The 23709-nt window shown below is 41.7% G+C and overlaps 2 protein-coding genes across 10 annotated transcripts in view; both read right to left on the bottom strand.

Moving 5' to 3' along the window:
* Positions 1–3145, bottom strand: part of LOC131241041 (UBP1-associated protein 2C-like) — a 67394-nt gene extending 64249 nt beyond the window's left edge. For 8 of the 9 annotated variants that reach the window (XM_058239666.1, XM_058239667.1, XM_058239663.1 and 5 more), the window contains exon 1: positions 1674–3145. In XM_058239666.1, coding sequence (XP_058095649.1) covers positions 1675–2994 — 1320 coding nt within the window. In that variant the 5' untranslated portion in view covers positions 2995–3145 and the 3' untranslated portion in view covers position 1674. The remainder of the gene's footprint in view (positions 1–1673) is intronic. The other variant, XM_058239658.1, reaches the window with a different exon arrangement.
* A 13189-nt stretch (positions 3146–16334) lies between these two features.
* Positions 16335–19973, bottom strand: LOC131241039 (U-box domain-containing protein 7). Its single transcript, XM_058239657.1, has 2 exons — positions 19306–19973; positions 16335–17327 (listed from the first exon to the last, which is right to left on the bottom strand). The coding sequence occupies exons 1-2, from the start codon at positions 19752–19754 to the stop codon at positions 16481–16483; spliced, it is 1296 nt and encodes a 431-aa protein (XP_058095640.1). The 5' UTR covers positions 19755–19973; the 3' UTR covers positions 16335–16480.
* Positions 19974–23709: the final 3736 nt, after the last annotated feature.

The raw sequence follows: 23709 nt of genomic DNA, 5'->3' as shown, positions 1-23709 counted from the left end.
CTTAATGAACATCCAAAAGGTCACATTAAGCATCATTACTCAAGAAAAAATGGACAGAAGAAGACTAAAAGAAGATCTATACACAGAAATTGTACATGTAGTCTTGCAAATCAACACACAAACCATCCGAGCGGATCTTTGTGGTTGTTGTACATTTATAGTCATGTTTTGCTCATCAGGAAGGCCTTTCCAAGAACATGACAACTATTTCTGAAGATTGGGTGCTACCCTATACCTTTGTATCAGCTAAGATAATGAGCTGGAGATAAGCGGACTAGATATTGGGATATTAGGTTATTTCAAGCCTCAAAACATCACCTAAACATCTATGAAGAATATTATACTTATGGGTCTTTTTGAGATGATAGGATTAGCTGGAGTTTATGGTAGTGAATTTGTAGGGAATTCTAGTTTATGGACTATACTATTTAAAGTAGAATGATACTGTAAACTTGAGGCTTTTTGGAAGAAAGAATGCGATTTTCAGGCTAAGAGTGTGAGTCTCAATGTGAGTCTCAAGCAAGGTTTTGAATAACAGTATTGGCTGGGTATGTCGGCCGAGCACAACAAACCACATGACACACAGTTATGAGACACATGACAACAGACCAAACATATTCTCTCATCCCAACTCCAAGCAGAAAGTTCAACCCATGTAGCACCGATATCTCAACTCTATACAAAAGCTACACTACAACCGCAAGATAAACAACACCAAGTGGCAAGTCACATATTTAACAAGAACAACTCAGGACATGTCACAACTTCATCAAAGTCATGAGACATGCACGGATGCACCACATGTTGTAGGTACAATGATTCGAGAGGACACCTTTGTCGGACTGATACAGGAACAGAAAGGCATATAATGATCACATAGAACCTACAGAACAATGAAACAAGCAAAAGCAAACAGAACACATGCATTAAAAATAAATAAATAAATAAATAAAAAGGGACTCATTGCAAGAAAGATCAGCAAACATATATCTAAGTACCACAGAAGAACATAATACTAAAATATCCAATGTAATGTCCACATTCAAGTTGACACATGCCACCATATGCATTAATTTACACCCTCAAAAAGTAATATCATGTAATTAGTAACAAAAACAAGAATTCCAATAGTCAAGCAAGCCAGAGACAAAAACATAAGATGCATACCATCACAAAATGAAAGAACAATCACATGACGAAAACACATGTAACAAAAAGCAAGATCGTGACATCACACAACCCAAATCCATTACCAAGATTACAAGATTCACAAATAAGCAGTTGAAACAATACATAACACCTGACAGATGCAAAAGCAAGCGCCAATTACATCTCAAAGAGCAATATACCCATCCAATAGCAAAGTCTACAAGCTTAAAATTAACATCTGAAAATGCCAAGCATCCATTAAAAGTCAAGGCAATCAAACAATACAAAGAAATGTATGGTGATGCAGAACATGAATACTCTATAAAAGAATTAGAACTATCAAGATATTGGACCTAATTCAAGTATCTAAAGCAGAATCATGTCAAATATAATAATAATAATAACAGAAGAATAAATATATATATATATATAGAGAGAGAGAGAGAGAGAGAAATCAATGGATATGCTAACAGTTAACATAATATCAAGCATGGAAATGATGAGCAAAAGAAAAGGCACTATACCTTAGTAGTACGGGTGCATGCCCTGGTACATCCCTCCAGAAGGGACCCTAGGAGCTGGTGATGAACCTGACTGCTGATTGTGCTGGCTCTGGAACGCCGCCGACGATGAAAGCCCATAATGTCCACTTTCCGGATAACCACCAGATGGCATCCCAGTTGAACTTGCGGGCACCCGGTACAAGGATGAACTGCTGCCCATCCCACCGTACCCACCTGCAGCGGACCCACCATACTGTGAAGACCCATAGGGACCAGCTGCCAAGCCACCACCATACCCTGTGGCACCACTGCCCAACAAAGACGGAACCTGACTCCCAACCGACGACAGCCCCGGCCCACCCAGCCCACCTGTTGATGACTGCAGTGTCGAGCTCAGATGCTGATGAGTCAAGCCAGGGCCCTGACTCCCGCCTGGAAAACCCAAACCGCCAAACAAAGAAAACCCTCCAGGCCCACCATACTGAGAAGGCAGAGAACTTGGCATGGAAGAAGGCTGCGGCAATCCAACCCCATCACCGATGATATCACCCGCACCCACTTGTGGAGCCTGAATCCCTCCGAGCCCTGGCAGGGCCCCACCAGGCTTCCCCTTCTTTCCATCAATCGCCAGCTTACATACCAAGTGATGCCCGTCGATGGTCTTCGTGGGGTCAACAAGCGATGCCTGTGCAGCTTCGGGCGTCTTGTAGACAAACAGCGCGAACCCTCTAGACTTGCCCGTCTGCTTATCGAACCCCAGTGGACCCTCCTCAATCTCTCCATAGGACGAGAAGTGCGAAAGGAGACGGTCTGCCGGCATGTCGGGCGGCACATTTCCTACAAAGATCTTCCGTATGGACACGTCGGCAGTGGGAGTGTTCGCAGTGGGGCCAGACGATCCAGACGCAGCGAGCTGCGTGACGGTCATCCGGCCGTCGATCTTCTTGCTGGGCTCCTTGAGGGCGAGGAGGGCGCCATCGATGTGCTTGAAGGTGACGAAGCCGTAGCCCTTGCTCTTGCCGGTGGCCTTGTCGAGGATAACGACGGCCTCTTCGAGCTCGCCGTAGGTAGAGAAGAGGGAACGGAGGCCGTCGGTGGTGGTGTCCCAACCAAGGCCGCGGATGAAGAGCTTGCGCTGGGACAGGTCGCGGTCCGCGATGGATCGGACAGCGTCGAGGACGTCCGTGTGGCGGGAGACAGCGTCCTGGAGGATGTCGAGGAGCTGGTCGGTGGAGAAGGGCTCGATGATCTTGCGGGCGTCCTCGGGCGTGAGCTTTGAAGGGGAGACGGCGTCTGCGATGCCGTTCTCGTCAGCCTTCCGCTTCTTCGATGAAAGATCCATGGACGAGAGGAAGACGGAGAATGTTTACAGAGAAACACTAGATGGAAAGAAAGGAAGGAAGGAAGGAGATGGATTCAGGCAAAAACCCCTAACCCTAGCTGAGGGGAGGAGTCTGAAGTTCGAATGGTCGATTTGTGGGAGAACTTCGGGCGTGCGTATAGGGGCGGCTTAGGTGCATCGGGGGTCGGTGATACCTCACTGTGGGGCCCACCGTGACGTATGTTCCTTAAATCCACGCCGTCCATCCGTTTTGAAGGCTTATATTAATGCATGATCCGAATAATGAAGTAGATTAAATTCTTCGTGGACCACACCACAGCAAACAGAAGTGACTGAATACCCACCGTTAAAAGTTCTTCGGGTCCACCGAAATGTTTATTCTTAATCCAACCTGTTGATAAGTACACGAAGACCTGGATGAAGGGACCATACAAATATCAACTTGATTTAAAACTTGTGTGACTCACAATAAGTTTCTAGGTCAATATCTACGGTTTCCTATGATGTGGTTTCCCTGAGATTTGGATTTACTTTATTTTTGTAATTATTATTTAAAATGATATTTCAAAACAAATGGACGGCTTGGATACAAGTAACATACATCACGGTGAGTACATGGATAGGAATCCACCGACCTCTATGGATCCACCGAAGCGGTGCACGAGATGATACGTCGATCGGGCAGAAGCTTGGAATATCGAGAAATTTACGACTGTACGACCCATCTATGGCCTATTTAGGGGACTAAGCCCACCTCATTTTCCCTTGCGAGAATACGCCCTAGCTGTACGGATGGCTTGCCAAAGGTCGAAAATGCCCCTGCTTGTTCCGTCAAGCGGATCGGTGGTGCTCCAAGGCGAGCGCTGAGAACTCCGCGTTGTACGAACGGTTCAAAAGATATCAAAGTTACATGGGCCCCACAGTTACGTATTTATTATATCCACGACGTTCATCCACATTTCGAGATCATTTGGGAGCATTATCAAAAAAAAAAAAAATCATATCCAAAGATCAACTGGACCACACCACAAAGAGCAACGGTCCTGTTAAAAATTTTGTAAGGCTCACCATAACATTTATTTTCCATCCAATCTATTCATAAGGTCACAAAAGCCTGAATGAAGAGGGGAAAAAAAATTTCATAATGATCCAAAACTTCCGTGACCCCTAAAAAGTTTTCAGTGGTAGACGTTCAATCCTCTACAGCCTCTTACAGTGTGGTTCACTTGATAGCTAGATCTATCTTATTTTTCATCTCAAGCCTTAATACAAGTTCGTCCAATATATGGACGGTTTGGATATAACACATATCTCATCATAGGACCCACAAAAAGTAGTGGGGATTACAAGAGTAAAAAATAAAATAATAATAAATAAATAGGTCAGGAACTTATGGCTACAGTGTTTTCTATAGCTACGGATTATAACCGTATCCATAACCGTAGCCCTTGCCACTTCGATATGTTCTTTTATATGTATCGAAGGTCTTTCGATTAATCGAAAAAGGTCCAGAACTGTCTAGCGAGTTTGCCTCAAAAATCCTGCAATTTTCGATACATACTCTTCAATATGTATCGAAGATGATATGACCAATAGCTACGGATTATAACCGTAGCCATAACTGTAGTCTGTGCTAGTTTATGAATTTTTTTTTATTTTTTTTATTTTTTATTTTTTATTTTTTATTTTTTTACATAGATAAATTTATTCAACCTACAATTTTCTCTAATACATATTTATATAAATATTTATATATAAGCATATAAAAAAAAAATTCTCTCTTTTTTTCATTTATTTCTTTATTCATTTAACAAGAATATCTCCTAAACCAAAATTAGTTACTTGACGTACCCTATATGATTTTGGGGTAGGAGAAGCTACTTTAGCCAACCAACCTGGTTATTTTTCAAGAATCCATTAGATTTATGGTCGAAAATCCATTTGATTCACTTCGCGGTCAATTTCAATCAGTTCGCGGTCAATTTCATTCATTTCATTTACTTCGCGATCAATTCCATGCATTTCACGGTCAATCCCAGCGATTCCGTTTTGATTCACGGTCATTTCCATGCATTTCACGGTCAATTCCCTTCACTTCACGGTCATTTGCATGCATTTCACGGTCAATCCCTTCACTTCCTGATCATTTGCATGCATTTCACGGCGATTCATGATCATTCCCATGCATTTCACGGTCATCCCAAACTATTGTGTTGATTCACGGTCATTTTAAGGCATTTCATGATCAATTTCCTTCACTTCACGGTCATTTGCATGCATTTCACGGTCAATTCGCTTCAATTCATGATCATTCCCATGCATTTCACGGTCATCCCAAACTATTCCGTGTTGATTCACGGTCATTTCGAGGCATTTCACGGTCAATTCCCTTTACTTCACGGTCGTCCCAAATTTCGAGGCACTTCACGGTCAATTCCCTTCACTTCACGGTCATTTGCATGCATTTCACGGTCATTTGCATGCATTTCACGGTTAATTTGCTTCAATTCATGACCATTCCCATGCATTTCACGGTCATCCCAAACTATTCTGTGTTGATTCACGGTCAATTCCCTTCACTTCACGGTCGATTCGCTTCAATTCATGATCATTCCCATGCATTTCACGGTCATCCCAAACTATTCCGTGTTGATTCACGGTCATTTTGAGGCATTTCACGGTCAAATCCCTTCACTTCACGGTCATTTACATGCATTTCACGGTCAATTCGCTTCAATTCATGATCATTCTAATGCATTTTACAGTCATCCCAAACTATACCGTGTTGATTCACGGTCATTTTGAGGCATTTCACGGTCAATTCCCTTCACTTCACGATCATTTGCATGCATTTCACGGTCAATTCACTTCAATTCATGATCATTCTCATGCATTTCACGGTCATCCCAAAATATTCCGTGTTGATTCACGGTCATTTCGAGGCATTTCACAGTCAATTCCCTTCACTTCACGATCATTTGCATGCATTTCACGGTCATTTTGCTTCAATTCATGATCATTCTCATGCATTTCACGGTCATCCCAAACTATTCCGTGTTGATTCATGGTCATTTTGAGGCATTTCACGGTTAATTCCCTTCACTTCACGGTCATTTGCATGCATTTCACGGTCAATTCACTTCAATTCATGATCATTCCCATGCATTTCACGGTCATCCCAAAATATTCCGTGTTGATTCACGGTCATTTCGAGGCATTTCATGGTCAATTCCCTTCACTTCACGATCATTTGCATGCATTTCACGACCAGTTCACTTCAATTCCTGATCATTCTCATGCATTTCACGGTCATCCCAAACTATTCCGTGTTGATTCACGGTCATTTCGAGGCATTTCACGGTCAATTCCCTTCACTTCACGGTCATTTGCATGCATTTCACGGTCAATTCCCTTCACTTCACGGTCATTTGCATGCATTTCATGGTCAATTCGATGCATTTCACGATTAATTCCCTTCACTTCACGGTCATCCCAAACTATTCCGTGTTGATTCACGGTCATTTCGAGGCATTTCACGGTTATGCCCCCTCACTTCACGGTCATTTTCACGCATTTCACAGTCCAATAGCTTCACTTCACGGTCATTTCCACGCATTTCACAGTCCAATCGCTTCACTTCACGGTCATTTCCATGCATATCACGGTCATTCCCGCCTATTCCGTGTTGATTCACGGTCATTTCGGTGCATTTCACGGTCACGCCCCTTTACTTCACGGTCATTTTCACGGTCCAATCGCCTCACTTCGCGGTCATTTCCATGCATACCACAGTCATTTCCGCCTATTCCGTGTTGATTCACGGTCATTTCGGCGCATTTCACGGTCATGCCCCTTCACTTCATGCGGTAAGAAAGGAAATTATCCTCTCACCCTTGTTGTATGGTTGTATGGTTTCAGTTTATGGTAATAGCTCTCTCATGCACATATTATCCTCTCACCCTTGTTGCTAATGCAGTGAATCATTGAAAGGCCTTACTTATGGGTGATTAGGGATTGCTTTTCTTTTAGAAGAAATCTATATGGAAGATGCTTCCATATCCACTATGTGATCCATGCAGTAAGAAAGGACTAGGAGGATTTTCATAAACAAAGTCCTCTCTTGCAATGGTATTAACATAGCACTTGCTTTTGATAGTTGTATGGGCTTTATGCAAGGGCTTAATGGAGATGACTGTGGTAACAATCAATAATATTCACAACCTTAACCCGACTAGCAATAGTATTTGGAGTGCATGAGCAATGAGATGCCCTTTTGGCTGTTAATGTAAAGTTTCATTTGAAATTCAGATTACTTGTTGGAATGGACAAGGTTGGGCTCATATTGATCATGTCAATTGATTGGTTTCAAATGCAGAACAGAAGCTCAGCACAATTGAGGAATTTGAAGTTGTAGTTTTACTGTTTGTCTTTAAATAGAAATGGAATATCAGTCACAATCATTTGTTTAAAACCATTAGCTGTGATTTTATTCTCTACATACAGCGGGGTTTTTTGAGTTGCAGTAAGCCCGTGAGCTTATCCCAGCTAATTTTGATTGGATTAAAGTAGATGGTGGAGTAGCGGGGGGTTTTTTTTTTTTTTCTACATTCAGGTTCTTGACTTGCTAATTCTGGCCACCATATATATTTTTATCCTAGTGATTTAGTTTTGTGCTGGTTTGCAAAATCTGGATTACCAGGAGCTAATTTTGCAAAACCTGCAACTGAATGTACAACTTCTGCAAACATAACATGGCTTGAAGTCACCCGCCATACACCAAATTTTAGAGAGAAGACCAAACAGGTAACTTAAGTAATCCAAATGTGGGCTATTCAAATGGAGCAGAAATATGGTCACGTTGATGGTTCGAAATTATTTGAGGAGACCTTTTGCAGCGATGTATCATAAAAGGTGGCCCTAGGAATGACATTTCTTACACATGGACTTGTGTGGAACCTTTTTCTTTTATATTTTTTGCATTGAACCTCGAAGGTTTACTTTCACCATCAGTGAAATTACCTTTGATTCACTAACGACCGCACTTTTTTTCCATACTTCTCCTAACCCACAATATTGCAAGATATCAACCACTGCCTTTCACTGTAAACACACTGTATCGAGATCGTCGATATCGATACAAAATGCGAAAAACTTTGTGAAATTCAAGAGAATCAGGAAAAATTCAGAAAATTAAATAATAATAATGATACATGAGGGGTTTCCACTTTCCACTTTATATGTACCAAGACCATGCTTTGTTAGACAAAACCAGTACAATTATATCCAAAATGAGTTCGTATCATTCATACAATGAATAATAAAGTACAAAATGAGTTTGTATCATTCATTTTCGGGCATTTCGCGGTCCAATCGCTTCACTTTACGGTCATTTTCATGCATATCACGGTCATTCTCGCATATTCCGTGTTGATTCACGGTCCTTTCCGTGCATTTCACGGTTATGCCCCTTCACTTCACGGTCATTTCGACGCATTTCACGGTCCAATCGCCTTCACTTCACGGTCATTTCCATGCATTTCACGGTCATGCCCCTTCACTTTACGGAATTCTAGTCTCAGCTAAGCATTTCCTTTCCCAAAAATCATGTTTTGTTCAGTCATCTTGATATGTCGACAGTTGCCGCATTTCGATATCTCGAATGTCAGACAATATATCAAAATCAGTCCAAAACTGTCCAGAGACAAAATGATGTTTTAAAATAAATTTTCGATTATATCGATATAGTTTCGATCAATCGACTGAGGAAATTTCGATATCAATCGAAAGATACTCGATTATAAAAACAGATTTCACTGAATTTTTGTAAGGAAAAAATAAAAGTACGCTTCGATGTTATCGAAGTCTAATCGATGACATCGAGCTTAAGTTGTCGATAACATCAAACTCTAGTCGATGATATTTAACTAAGTCATCGTTACAACGGTTCGATACATCGTCTATCAATCGATATCATGTGTCGATATATCGAGTATATTTCGATTTATCGAAAATGGTCAGAATATGTCTAGAGACAAAATGCGTTTCTAAAAGAAATTATCGATAATATCGATAAGAGTTCGATATATTGAACTGACGATATATCGACTAAATTACGATATATCGAAAATGTTCCTTAATTGTCCAGAGACACACTGCTCTTCTGAAACGAATTATCGATAATATCGACACTCCGTCGATTTATCGAATCTTCGATATATCAATTAAACTTCGATTTGTACGTCCATATGCATCGAATGGTTTACGATATATCAAATAACACCAAAAACTGTCCAGAGATGAATGCTCATTGAAAACGATTTTTCAATATTATCGATTAATATTTGATATATCAAAGAACTTGTCGATATATATATCGAAGTAAACTCGATTGTAAAAGATTTGAAAAGCCATAAAACCTTTGCATGGAATTGACCGTGAAATGCATGGAAATGACCGTGAATCAAAACGGAATCACTGGGATTGACCGTGAAATGCATGGAATTGATCGCGAAGTAAATGAAATGAATGAAATTGACCGCGAACTGATTGAAATTGATCGCGAAGTGAATGAAATGGATTTTCGACCATAGATCTAATGGAAATTTGAAAATTAACCAGGTTGGTTGGCTAAAGTAGCTTCTCCTACCCCAAAATCATATAGGGTACGTCAAGTAACTAATTTTGGTTTAGGAGATATTCTTGTTAAATAAACAAAGAAATAAATGAAAAAAAGAGAGAATTTTTTTTATATGCTTATATATACATGTTTGTATAAATATGTATTAGAGAAAATTGTAGGTAGAATAAATTTATCCATGTAAAAAAATAAAAATAAAAAATAATTTTTTTTTTCATAAACTGGCATAGACAACAGTTATGGCTACAGTTATAATCCGTAGCTATTGGTCATATCACCTTCGATACATATCGAATACTCTTCGACAGTTTCTGACAATTTTCGATATATCGAAATCCAGTCGATATATCGATAACTAGATATATCGACATCTACTCGATTATATCGATAATACAATTTAAAAAGCATTTTGTCGCTGAACGGTGTGTGACCATTTTTGATCAATCGAATACTAGTCGATATATCGGTCGGTTGTAAGGATGACTTACTACGATTATATCGACTAGATTTTGATATAATCGACAACTGACGCTATGATTAATCGATTAGGTTTCGATTATATCTAAATGTACTGAGTTTCGATATATCGTGTTATATTCGATATATCGACATGTAATTTTTCCGTTTTTTTTTTCTAATGTGTTTTTTTTTAAAAAATTTTGTTTTGCTTTTTTAGGTTAGCTTGTTAGTAAACGCCCATGTCGGTACACACTCCATGTTATCCAAGTTGTGTTCATAGTGTGCTTCTTCTAGTCTCTTAAGTTACAATTGCATTCAGTGCTTTTGACTTGGGGCAAAAAATAAATGAAACTGCAATTTGGTGGGCACTTCCTCATTATGAATATGCTTGTTAGGAAATGTCATTCATCATCATTATCATAATTTCATGGTCATTTGCATGCATTTCGCGATCAATACCCTTCAAACCATGATCATTCTCATGCATGTCACGGTCATCCCAAACAATTCCGTGTTGATTTACGGTCGTTTCGAGACATTTCGCGGTCAATTCCCTTTACTTCACGGTCAATTGCATGCATTTCGCGGTCAAATCGCTTCAAATCATGATCATTCCCTTGCATTTCACGGTCGTCCCAAACAATTCCGTGTTGATTCACGATCGTTTCGAGGCATTTCGCGGTCAATTCCCTTCACTTCACGGCCAGTTGCATGCATTTTGCGGTCAATTCGCTTCAAACCATGATCATTCCCATGCATAACACGGTCGTCCCAAACAATTCCGTGTTGATTCATAGTCGTTTCGAGGCATTTCGCGGTCAATTCCCTTCACTTCACGGTCAGTTGTATGCATTTTGCGGTCAATTCGCTTCAAACCATGATCATTCCCATGCATTTCACGGTCGTCCCAAACAATTCCGTGTTGATTCACGGTCGTTTCGAGGCATTTCGCGGTCAATTCCCCTCACTTCACGGTCAGTTGCATGCATTTCGCAGTCAAATCGCTTCCTCACTTCACCGTCAGTTGCATGCATTTCGCGGTGCCTTCAATTAGGTAGTGTTTTTTCAATCTCTTTCAAGCATTTCAGAAAAGGCATATGAATATCATGAATGTGTGCCTTCAATTAGGTAGTGTTTTTTCAAGGGACCCACATATGAGACCCACTGTTTGGTAATCCAGAGTCCTCACGGTGGACAACCTTCCGAAAGGCATTTCAGAAAAGCCATATGAGACCTACTGTTTGGTAATCCAGAGTGTTGATCTAAGGGACCCACATTGGATGGACTATTCACCAAAAATTCAGATACTGACCATAGGCCTTTTCCCAAAAATTTAGGTTATTTGTGCCCTTCATTTAGTTCAAAATAGTAAAGATATAAGAGGGTTCTTTGCTAATTTATACTATAAAAATGTATAAAAATGGCAAAGTCTATTCTAATTTGAACGGAATTGTTTGGGATGACCATGAAATGCATGAGAATGATCATGGTTTGAAACGAATTGACTATGAAATGTATGCAACTGACCGTGAAGTGAAGGCAATTGACTGCGAAATGTATGCAACTGACCGTGAAGGAAATTGACCGTGAAATGCCTCGAAACAACCGTGAATCAACACGGAATTGTTTGGGATGACCATGAAGTGCATGAGAATGATCATGATTTGAAGCGAATTAACTGCGAAATGCATGTAAATGACCGTGAAGTGAAGGGAATTGACCGCGAAATGCCTCGAAACGACCGTGAATCAACACGAAATTGTTTGGGACAATCGTGAAGTGTATGGGAATGATCATGGTTTGAAGCGAATTGACCGCGAAATGCATGTAACTGATCGTGAAGTGAAGGGAATTGACCGCGAAATGCCTCGAAACGACCGTGAATCAACACGGAATTGTTTGGGATGACCGTGAAATGCATGGGAATGATCATGGTTTAAAGCGAATTGACCGCGAAATGCATGCAAATGACCATGAAGTGAAGGGAATTGACCGCGAAATGCCTCGAAACGACCGTGAATCAACACGAAATTGTTTGGGACGACCGTGAAATGCATGGGAATGATCATGGTTTGAAGTGATTTGACTGCGAAATGCATACAACTGACCGTGAAGTGAAGGGAATTGACCGCGAAATGCCTCGAAACGACCGTGAATCAACACGGAATTGTTTGGGATGACTGTGAAATGCATGAGAATGATCATGGTTTGAAGCGATTTGACCGCGAAATGCATGCGAATGACCGTGAAGTGAAGGGAATTGACCGCGAAATGCCTCGAAACGACCGTGATCAACCCGAAATTGTTTGGGACGACCGTGAAATGCATGAGAATGATCATGGTTTGAAGCGATTTGACTGCAAAATGTATGCAACTGACCGTGAAGTGAAGGGAATTGACCGCGAAATGCCTCGAAACGACCGTGAATCAACATGGAATTGTTTGGGACGACCGTGAAGTGAAGGGAATTGACCGTGAAATGCCTCGAAATGACTGTGAATCAACACGGAATCGCTGGGATTGATCGTGAAATGCATGGAATTGATCGCGAAGTAAATGAAATGAATGAAATTGACCGCGAACTGATTAAAATTGACCGCGAAGTGAATGAAATGGATTTTCGACCATAGATCTGATGGAATCTTGAAAAATTACTAGGTTGGTTGGCTAAAGTAGCTTCTCCTACCCCAAAATCGTAAAGGGTACGTCAAGTAACTAATTTTGGTTTAGGAGATATTCTTGTTAAATGAATAAAGAAATAAATGAAAATTAGAGAGGAAATTTTTTTATATGCTTATATATACATATTTATATAAATATGTATTAGAGAAAATTGTAGGTAGAATAAATTTATCCAAGTAAAAAAAAAAAAAAAAAAAAAATTATAAACTAGGACAGACTACAGTTATAGCTACGGTTATAATCCGTAACTATTGGTCATATCACCTTCGATACATATCGAATACTCTTCGATATGTATCGAAAATTGTAGGATTTTTGAGGCAAACTCGTTGGACAGTTCTGAACCTTTTTCGATTAATCGAAAGATCTTCGATGCATATAAAAGCACGTATCAAAATGGCAGTGGCTACGGCTATGGCTACGGTTATAATCCGTAGCTATAGAAAACACCGTAGCCATAAGTTCCTGGCCTATTTGTTTATTATTATTTTATTTTTTACTATTGTAATCCCCACCGCTTTTTGTGGGTCCTATTATGAGGTATGTGTTATATCCAAACCGTTCATATATTCGACAAACTCGTATTAAAGCTTGAGACAAAAAATAAGACAGATCTAGCTATCAAGTGGACCACACTATAAAAGGCCGTGGAGGATTGAACGTCTACCATTGAAACCCTTTTAGGAGTCACCGAAGTTTTGGATTATTATGAAATTTGTTTTCCCTCTTCATCTAGGTATTTGTGACCTTATGAATAGATTGGATGGAAAATAAATGTTAAGGTGGGCCCTACAAAATTTTTAACAGTGAAAGTCAATTTTCCCATTGCTCTTTGTGGTGTGGTCCAGTTGATCTTTGGATATGATTTTTTTTTTTTTTTGCTAATTCTCCCAGATGATCTCGAAACATGGATGAACGTTGTGGATATAATAAATACGTAACTGTGGGGCCCATGTAACTTTGATATCTTTTGAACCGTTCGTACAACTCGGAGTACGAGGAGTGTAAGCGCTTGTCTTCGAGCACCATCGATCCGCTTGAAGGAAAAAGCAGGGGCATTTTCGACCTTAGGCAAGTCATCCGTACAGCTGGGGCTTATTTTTGCAAAGTAAAAAAAGGTGGGCTTAGTCTCTAAATGGGCCATAAATGGATCGTACAGTCGCAAATTTCTCTTGGAATATATCATAGGGCGGGCCACATAAATTACAGAGTGAAGAATCTCAACCGTCCAGCCAGTGGGCCACGTTACGACGGACAATCTTTCTAGAATTACACGCATCAAGAGTCCGTAGCCATCACGTATCTTTACTTTCGACTTACCATTAGCTATTTGTTAGCTAGAAGGCCACTGTCAAGGTACACGTAATCAAAACCGTCCACCTTACGAGTATCTTGAATCAATTTTTATGGGTCTGCCAGGAAGGACTATCTGATGGAAGGATAATCCTGCCACGTGTAAGGTAATATTATGATTTTGCCGTATGAACATGGGCTCTACGGTATCACCTCCATAGGTCTTTTTGTGGGGACGTGCATGAGTGACCCGATGTGGTGGAATTTGATTGCCTAGTTACCCTGCTTTATTTGTTCCATTTTTAACAAACGCACATATTTAATTAAATTTTGTGGCATCAAACCTACTCAAATAAGGTTTGTAGAAATGGAAAGCTTCATGTATCAGGCCGGCTTATGGCTGTCAATGAGCTTAGCTTGGAGTTGGCTATGGCCTAAATTTGGAACTGTCCGAGCTGAGGCTATTCAAAATTTTGATTTTGTCAGCGCAAGCAGGAGCGATTGACAGCCCTACACTGACCCAATTTTGAAGTGAGCCACACAATAAAAACGATAGTCAACATACCCAAAAAGCCTCCACATTTCCTTGGTGATCCAACTTGTTCGACAGATTGGCCTATTTTTGGGCTGGTCCATGGGCCACATGGGTTTTAGGCCCATTTCTCATTGTTGGGCCTGGGTTTGTATATGTCAAGGGCCAACAACTATGATGCCCGGACCCGGCTGGCTAAGCTAACGTTGTCCAAGGCCTGTTAGTAGCCAACAGGATATCTAACCTTCCATGCACCCAAATAAGGCTTGTTTTGTTACCATCAAAGTTCTGTTTGGATAGGCTAACCACATCCATCCAACCAAAGGCCTGTCCAAATTAGTCTACGGTCATGCTTAGCAGGTTCACCTAGCTTTGGTCAATCATAGCATTACTGTGCAACGAGCATTTTTCAGAATGGCCGAAGCCCTCATCAGCGGGACTTAACAAATCCAACTCAACTCTCCACTTAGATGCTCACTATCCATGGATCAGGCTGATTATCACATTCATGATCTCAACCTTCTAATTTCACACTTTGATGGCTAATAATTTTCGATTAGATAGTTAAGAATGACTGGTTTCTGTAAGATGAGGCCCGTGACTGTCCAACTGCAGAGAATATATATATGTATGACGTCATATGGTGATAAATTGCCATAATGTAGTCTTCGGCGTATTGATGTAGAGCGGTTTGCGGATACTTTCATGTCCAAGATGGACTAGAGAAGGCCCGATCGGAGGCAAAAGTGATCCAAACCATTGGAATTTTAAAATAATCGTATCTCGCAAAACTAGAATTAGTTATTTAGCGTATCATATATGATTTTGGGGTACGAAAAGCTACTTTAGCCACCCAATCCTGCTATGCTGGGTTGTCCACACTGAATTTGCGAGATTCCATCGTAACAACGGCATCAATAACTTTTGATCCATTGAGCTGTACAAGTTGTGTCCAACTCGAAAAGTGCTTAGAAAAAATAGGAGAATAACATGGTTAAGCTAAATAGGACACTTATTATTTTCGGCCAAAAATCGATTACTTTATTTCTGATTTTATTATAATTTATTTCTATTTTCTCTGTCCACGTGGATTCCAAGAATCTCTGCAAGTGGTCCAAAAAAGCTCCGTGGATTTGGAGTAATTATCCCATTAGGAAGACAGTAATCAACCTCATCACACCCATCCCCGCGTCACATATGTATCTGGTTCTCCCTTTTTCTTTTCAGATGGTCTGGATTTTGTGATTGATTCCCATTGGAGCCTCCCTCAAATACCGTAGATAGCTGTGCAATCAGCTCAAAAAGCACACATCCAAACCTGCAATGCTCCGTCACGGGGCCTCCACCACTAACAAACATGTCCTGGACCAGTAAAAAGAATCCAAGCTGGTCGGCTCATCATGTGGGCCACAAGTACATTGAAGGTGGATTACCGGTCCAATAATGCCATATAACCAGCTCGTGCACCTACCTGTACTGCATGTCTGGGTACGGCTTAAAAATGAATTCATCTCATTTTATTCCCTTAGTAATTATGTATTATAGAGATTTTTTCTTTTTTAAAAGATCTCTAATACACAATTAGAATGGAATAAAATGAAATGAACTCATTATTAGGTGGCACGTCTTCGTCATCTAAAATCCAAGGCTATAAATCGCCATCCGCACGAGTTCATGTTCACCCGATTGGTATTAATGGTGCTAGGCAAAAAGAAAAAAAAAACATCCGGCGGCCTGTGATCTTTTGCAAGAGAGCATGTTATTTATTTCATTGCCTCATATTTTATTTTCCAAGAATTTACAATCTCCATGTGCCATTGATCAGAAGGTACAATTTCAATGGAAATTTCAACAAATTGAGAGAAATTGCATTGATAGGGACCTTAGTAAGGCAAGCTCTTAGAGCTCGAGCTCACAACTAGACCCTTGAGCTTAGAGCAATCGCTAGGAGCATTAGCTCTCTTCATAATCAATTCCATATTTTTATCTAGGCTTTGTTTGACCATCTTTTTAATGGCTATCTTTCCTTCAAGTGCGTCCTTCTCATTTACAGGCGAACCGATCATGAGCCTGCCTGTTTGTGGCCCGGAGTGGGCCCCTACTTTCATCTGCCGCTCGTCTTTGAACAATTGCAATATCTTGACTGCCCTCTTCTGAGCCAAGGGGCTCCCTAACAAGGCCACTTCAAGAAGGACTGGAACCACTCCCAATTGCGCCATCTTTTCTCTCTGGGCCCGACTCCTGTGTGATAGAATCATGAGCATGTACGCAGCCAGTTCTTGGCATCGCGGCTTCTCTTCCCATGTGATTGTCTCAATCAAGACTTTTGGGACCATTGGATCATTTTCCATGGCCTTCTTTCCTGCCATGGTCACCACCAAGTTCCCCAGAGTCATAAGAGCTCTCTCTGAAGACTCTTTCTCCGACACCAATCTGAGGAGAGTGCCGACCGCACCACTCGATACTAGAGCTCCCGCATGGTCAAGTATAGTTGAGAAGTTGTAAACAGTAGCCAGGCACGCTGCCCTCGTTTCATCGTTGACATCTGAATCATGGACCTCGATGAGGAATGGAAGGAATTCCAAAGATGGAAATGGGAATTGGGTACTTGCAAGAGAGGACAAAGATAGGAGGAGGATCGCCAGCTCTTGTTTGCTAGATGGGTCTCGCGTGCTAACGAGCTGCGGCAATTTTGCAAGGATTCCTGCCTCTACCATGAGAGCCTTGTTCCTGATTTTTTTTAAAAAAGAAGAAGAAAGGAAAAGCTGAGATCGGACAAGGATCAGAGATAAACAATTGCAAAACTATTGAAAGCTGATGTGGATGTTGTTCTGTTTCAACGTTGTTGAAAACTTGCATTGAAGTGTTTTTGTTTGCAAGCAAAAGGTCAATGGTTTTGAGCATCGAAGGGTCATGTTCTTTGAATCCTTTTAGTATAAAAATCCTATAGTGGATCTGTTCTTTGGAATGACATGAACTAAGTAGAAAGTAGGCACTTTCTTTTGACTACACATAGTGTGGTTTTAAGTCATTAGGCAGTTTTTTCTCTAAATTTGGAGGGTTCTTAAGTTGGGACCCTCAAAATTGTAATCTGCATAATCTATACCTTCAGCGATCAGGAGTGGTTCGTTTAGTGGGGCCACTGAAAAATGCTGTTGATTGGATGGTCCTAAGTATCCAATTGGCTTTCTCTGCGATTGGATTGTCAAAACTAAATGGCCAAAATTGCGTCATTAGTCAGATTGCAAGTCACCGCCTGTTAGCCCATCCATGATGGGGCCCATCCGATGAATTATAATTGATCAGGCCGGGCATCGTCCAACAGAATCGTGGCTGGTCAGAGATGATCTTCCCCTAACATCCCTTTACATTTTATACCATGTCTTCCAAAATTGTCGCCGAGCTAATACACACCCCGCGTACTTTGTATTTAATCCCTTCCCCATAACTAAAGTAGTTTGAGGTATGTATCGCACCTATGGTGGCAAATGGGTCTGACCGAGCCGGGGCTGAAGAGTGCCCAGGCCTATCTCATAAGAATGAGCAGACTCCAGGTCATGGTTTTCCAACTCCGCGGTTCTTCCCGTCGAGGATTAACCAATCTTAATGGGCCTGATCAAACCGGATTGGACTCGACCTCGCTACTAGTCGGGTTGGGCGAGGCGCATCAGACCCAAACCAGTGCGGTAATCCATGGCCCAGGTCCAGCCAGTCCAAATCATGGCCTGCCAGACCAGGCAAGCCCAACCCATTTGCTACCTTAACCGCAGGTGTGTCGTGCATAACCAGATCAGAAATTTGGGACGCATGGACCCCGCCGGAATGTATATGTAACATCAATCCGTCCATTTTTTGCACCAGATCATATTACAGCGTGAACCCAAAATTAAGGCCGATCCAAAAATGAAGTGGACCAAACCATAGGGAAATGTGGGGATGGGACGCCTACCATTGAAACTTCCCTGGGAGCCACTAAAGTTATCGATCAATTTGATATTTAATTTTTACCCTTCATCCCACCTCATGAACGGTTTGGATTGAATATAAACATCAAAGTGGACCCCAAGAACGTTTCAATGGTGGGTGTCTCAATCCCCATTTGTACCTATGGCGTGGCCCACTTGAGTTAGAGAGTGGCTGATTTTCTGGATTTACCATAACATGAGCCGGAGAAAATGATGGACGGCCTGGATGGTGTCACACATACATCGAGGTGGGCCATACAGAATTTTTGTTGAACGGGCTTCCTACAGCAACTGTAGGAAGACATTTTCTCCCAAATGCCCCTAGAATTCTGTAATCTAATCCTGCAAGGTTGTAGGAAGACATTTTCTCCCAAATGCCTCTAGAATTCTGTAATCTAATCCTGCAAGGTTATTTTCGTCATTTGGACAGTCCCCAGCCCGGAAACTGTTTTGACCCTCGATAAGTTCAAAATATCCGGCCAAAATCAACCCCTCACGAGAAAAAGGCCGCGTTCTATCCCAACATCCGACGGTGTGCGTCAGACTCCGGCCGCCACAACAGAAGGCTCTCAGACTCTCAGTCTTTCTTCTTAACAGAAGCATGGTGCGTACTACGCACAGCTCGTCTCCGTGCTTCTCCTTTGGAAGCACGAGCAAGGACATGCGCATCTTAGCATCCCAAACCAAACCAAAATCAAAACAATCAACAAAGAAATTGAGAATCAACGGCCGATCGAACTTACGTGTAAGTCCCGTTAGCAAGCTCGATCAACACCTGAACTGCCAATCTCCGTTGCTCGGAAACCTCCGAATCGAGCATCGATACAAGCGTTGGTATGACACCGAGCGCCGCGAGCGATTTCCTCGTTCTCAAATCCTCTTTCGCTAATCTCTTAATCTCTCTCGCCGCGGCATCTTTATCTTTCAAATCTCCGAAATGAAGCAGCTTCACCGATCTCTGCAATACAATACACCCGTCTTCGATTCCTCCATCTATCCCTTCTTCCTTCCTTTCTTCCATTTCTTCCTCTGGTTTCGCCTTCTCAAATCGATCCAATACGACGCAGCTCTTTCGGGCAGTCTTGAATCGAAGCAGGCGTCGGATTCTGGAGAAGAAGAGGAGATTTTTGGAGAAGGAGAAGAAGCGGGGCGATGAGTCGCCCATCTTTCTCTTGATGAGACGGTTAGACATTGAGAAACCGTTGTTTTTTGCTTGCCTTAAAGCGATCTATGTATTTATGAGAGAGAGAGAAAGAAAGAGAGAGAGAGAAACAGGGCTTTCCCGCTTGCAAGGAAACAGAGATCTCAGGCATCACATGCAGAAACGCTGTTTTTAAAGGCAGCGAATCCTACTGAACTAATATATTAGTTCATTGAAGTATATAAAACCTGAGGAGGTTTTGGCTTCGACTCGCTGCCTGGTGGATCCAGACCGTCCATTAGGCCCATCCAAAATAACTTGATGACCTAACGACTCCCGCTTTCCACAATGACGGCAGCCGTTTGAGTTGGATGGTCAGAATGAAAATGGACTCAAAAGAAAATATTGATGGCTAAGATCTTCAGTTGGGTCTATTTTGACCATTGCGAGCTGGACCCACTAGTTGGACGCTGGATCCAAATCTCCACCTGCCGGTGTTAAGAACGTTTAACACTATTTATCGTAACAGGGATGGAGATTCCTTGTCTGCTGTTTCAGGTATATTTACTGACATGCCACTGCCTTTCTGCTGTCAGTTTTCGGTGTGGGCTACTTGTTTATGGGCGCGATTAGGTGAGGCAGGCTAACAGCTTAGTGGGTGAGGCCCCGACTGTGGGCCCACCTCGATGTATGTGTTGTATATCCACGCCGTCTATTCGTTTTCAAGATTGTTTTAAGGCATGGTCCTATATATGAGGCAGATGAAAATCTCACGTGGACCACACAATCTGGATTGAATTCCCACAAAAGTGTCGGATCAAGCTGCTAGTTTTGTTTTCCCTTCATTTAGTTCTATGTGACCACATCAACAGTTTGATGGGCTATAGGAAGTTTTGAATGGTGGGAGATCAATCACCATTGTTTACTATGGTATGGTCCATCTAAGATTTGGATATGCCTCATTCATGGGGATCAAGGGAAGTTCCTGCCTAAGGATGCTGGGTGGGGCCACTGCACTGCAACGTACATGAGAAATCCACCCCGTCCATGCATTTTGCGATATTATTTTAGGACGTGCCGGGAAAATGATAAAGTTTGTCACAGGAGTGTACTCTTCTTGAAGCATTCTAATGGCCTAAAAGTTTTGTATCATGCTATTATTTTGGTGTTTTCACATCATCTAATTGGGAATGACCTTACAAAGGGTTTGAATAACGTATCAATATCAAGGTGGAATTTCTTTTTCCAAATTTCTCTCTTGAATGACCCAGTTGAGTTTTGTATCCCTTTCATTTCTGATTGCTAGTCTGAAAATGAAAATGAAGTCGGAAAATGGACGGGCAGAATGAATTTCTCACATATATTAAAGGGCCCCTCCCAGTATCCTTGTGCAGGAACATTCTGCTAGAGGCTTTAGCAAGAAATCGGCATCCTAAAATGAGTCAATAAAATAGATGGACCCTTTGGACATACAACACATACATTGAGGGGATCCCCGCGATCAGAGCCTCACCAACTAAGGTGTCATCTCCCTCCCTCTTCAAAGGGGGACATGATGACGAGGTGGGGGATCCGAACAGCATATAGCACCTGCTCTTTGAGGCCTGCCATGTTGGAGATGTCAAATCCACTCCGTCCATCGGGTTATAAACCCGTATCCTCACCATACAAACGAAAAGATCAATCTGACAAAAATTCACATGGGCAACACTAATTTTATTAATGTAAAGTTGTGACTAGAACCTCTAAAGTCATGCATCGTGGCCGCCTGAGTTTGGATGTAGGATGACTTTTGCATGTTCCAGCTTTGTCCTCCCGAGTCACACTTGATCAATGGATTGGATGAAAGATACACACCCTGTTGGCCTCACATATAGACCTATAATTAGTGTCCTATCTCCGTCATTCCATTCCCTGTTGTGTGCCCCACCCGAGCTGTGGATCAGAATGATTTACGGTTCCTGGGCCTAGAATTGAGGAGCACATCTGATGTACGGAGTAAATTCGACATATACAACATGGTGGGCCCTAAGGTACTTGCGTGTTTTGGCCGCTGCCTAAAAGAGGTGCTGCAAAGATTCCGGGTTGGGACCAATAGACACTCTTGGCATTGTTGAATTCAAGGATGGTGGGCCAGCTTCATATAATTGTCTGAGATCTGATGTCATGGTCTCGTAGCAATTGCTGCATCTTTCTGTCAATTAGAACATATGCCACCCCATCGATTTGTATAAGTTACGGGGAAACATGCACAAAAATACTTGAGTGTCTTGGATATTTTATCGAATGTGGTTTCTTTTTTTTTCTTTTAATACGGTGAATGACAATGGCCCACCTAATGATATGATAAGTGGGCCATTACATTAGATGACGGGAGTGTAGATGGATTGGGTCATCTGGATCGATGAACATGCATCTCTAGGGCATTGGGGAAATGATTTATGTACCAAAATTCCATTGGATTGTGTAGATTCTATTTCTTCTCTCATACGCCACGCATGTAGTACATCCGTATGATGATCCGAACTAGGAGACCGTTGGACTCAGCCGTCCATCGACCCCTAATCGGAATTGGATTTGATTTGATTATCTTGACCATCCAATAAATGGGCCTCTTCGGCAGTTAATGACATCTGTAGCTGATTTTGTTTATTTATGCCAACAATTAAAAGGATAGGATCATCTAAACGATGAGTTTTTTGGACCATGGTCCATTCACTACTGGAAAGTGGAAACACAAAATTGACTGTTTAGATCGCATCAATTGATGCCACGTGTTCAGAAATTACGTGGAGACAAAAAATACGGATACTAGTCGACGATGTGATTTTCTACCAGACGAGAGGGGTATTCATTATTTTTTAACTAGGGGAGCGGATTAGGTGCGTTCCGGCCTCACCTAAGACAGTGCGGCCCTTAGCGTGGGACCCCAGCCTGATGTATGTATTCTATATCCACACCGTCCATACGTTTTTTCAGACTCCTTTATAGTGTGACTCCAAAAATGAAGGAGATCCAGTTCTCGAGTGGACCATAACATAGGAAACAGTTGTGATAGACTATTAATGAACCACGTAAGTTTTGGACCAAGTTGATATTTGTTTTTCCCTTCATCCTAGTTTACGTGACCTTACCAACAGGTTGGATGGCAAATATAAATTGCGGAAACATTATGGTGGGCCCAAGAAAGTTTTTAATGGTAGAGTGTTCAGTCACCACTGTTTCCTATGATATGGTCCACCTGAGTTTTGGATCATAATCTAAATTATCTGTAAAAATGATAATTTTACCATATGTACATAAAGTAGGCTCCACAGCAAGGGGTCGCACCATCTTGGGTGAGGCCGTGGTGCACCTAATCGGCTCCCATTTAGCTACGCTCGCGGATCGGGTACTATCCCACCCAGAGACGGACGGCTTGTGAAGGGTTGTGTGGGGCCACCATCATGTATATGTTTTATCCACGCCGTTCATTTATTTTGACAGACCATTTTAATATATGATCCCGAAAAGGAGGAAGATTGAAGGCTGAAGTTGACCTCACCAAAGAAAGCAACGGGTATTGAACTAAGGTCCACCGTGATGCTTATTTGGCATCCAACCCATTCACAAGGTCACATAGGTCCATAAGAAAGGAAAATATAAATACAAGCTTGATCCAAAACCTCTGTAACTTCCAAAAAGCGTTCAATGATAGGATTTCAATCCCGACTGCTTGGTGTAATGTCCTTCAATGAACCTATATGACATTATGAGTAGGCTGTATAGCAAATAAGCATCTGTGGGCCTTTGGAAGTTTTCAACGAAGAAGTTCAATTCCTCCTTCTCATTGTTTTATGTGGTTAGTTCACTTTAGCCCCTTTGGGTTCATGCACTGAAATAGTACGTGAAAATAGATGGACGACGTGAATAAAATATTTTCGTCACGGTGGGCCCTACAGGTCCCCGACATGACCGTCCGTCTCTAGCAAAATACTGGTGAGGGTAGTCGTACCTAATCCGCGCC

This window comes from Magnolia sinica, chromosome 3 (assembly GCF_029962835.1).
Source record: "Magnolia sinica isolate HGM2019 chromosome 3, MsV1, whole genome shotgun sequence".
Taxonomy (NCBI): domain Eukaryota; kingdom Viridiplantae; phylum Streptophyta; class Magnoliopsida; order Magnoliales; family Magnoliaceae; genus Magnolia; species Magnolia sinica.
The sequence above is the reverse complement of the archived record's forward strand: the minus strand, read 5'-3'. Positions and strand labels throughout refer to the sequence as shown.

Bases quoted from the DNA above. Each gene is read 5' to 3' on its own strand.
- LOC131241039 (XM_058239657.1), bottom strand. From the start codon at position 19,754: ATGTCTAACCGTCTCATCAAGAGAAAGATGGGCGACTCATCGCCCCGC. The intron at 17,328-19,305 runs GTAAGTTCGATC...AAAAAAAATCAG, and splicing joins CTTGCTAACGGGACTTACAC to GAACAAGGCTCTCATGGTAG.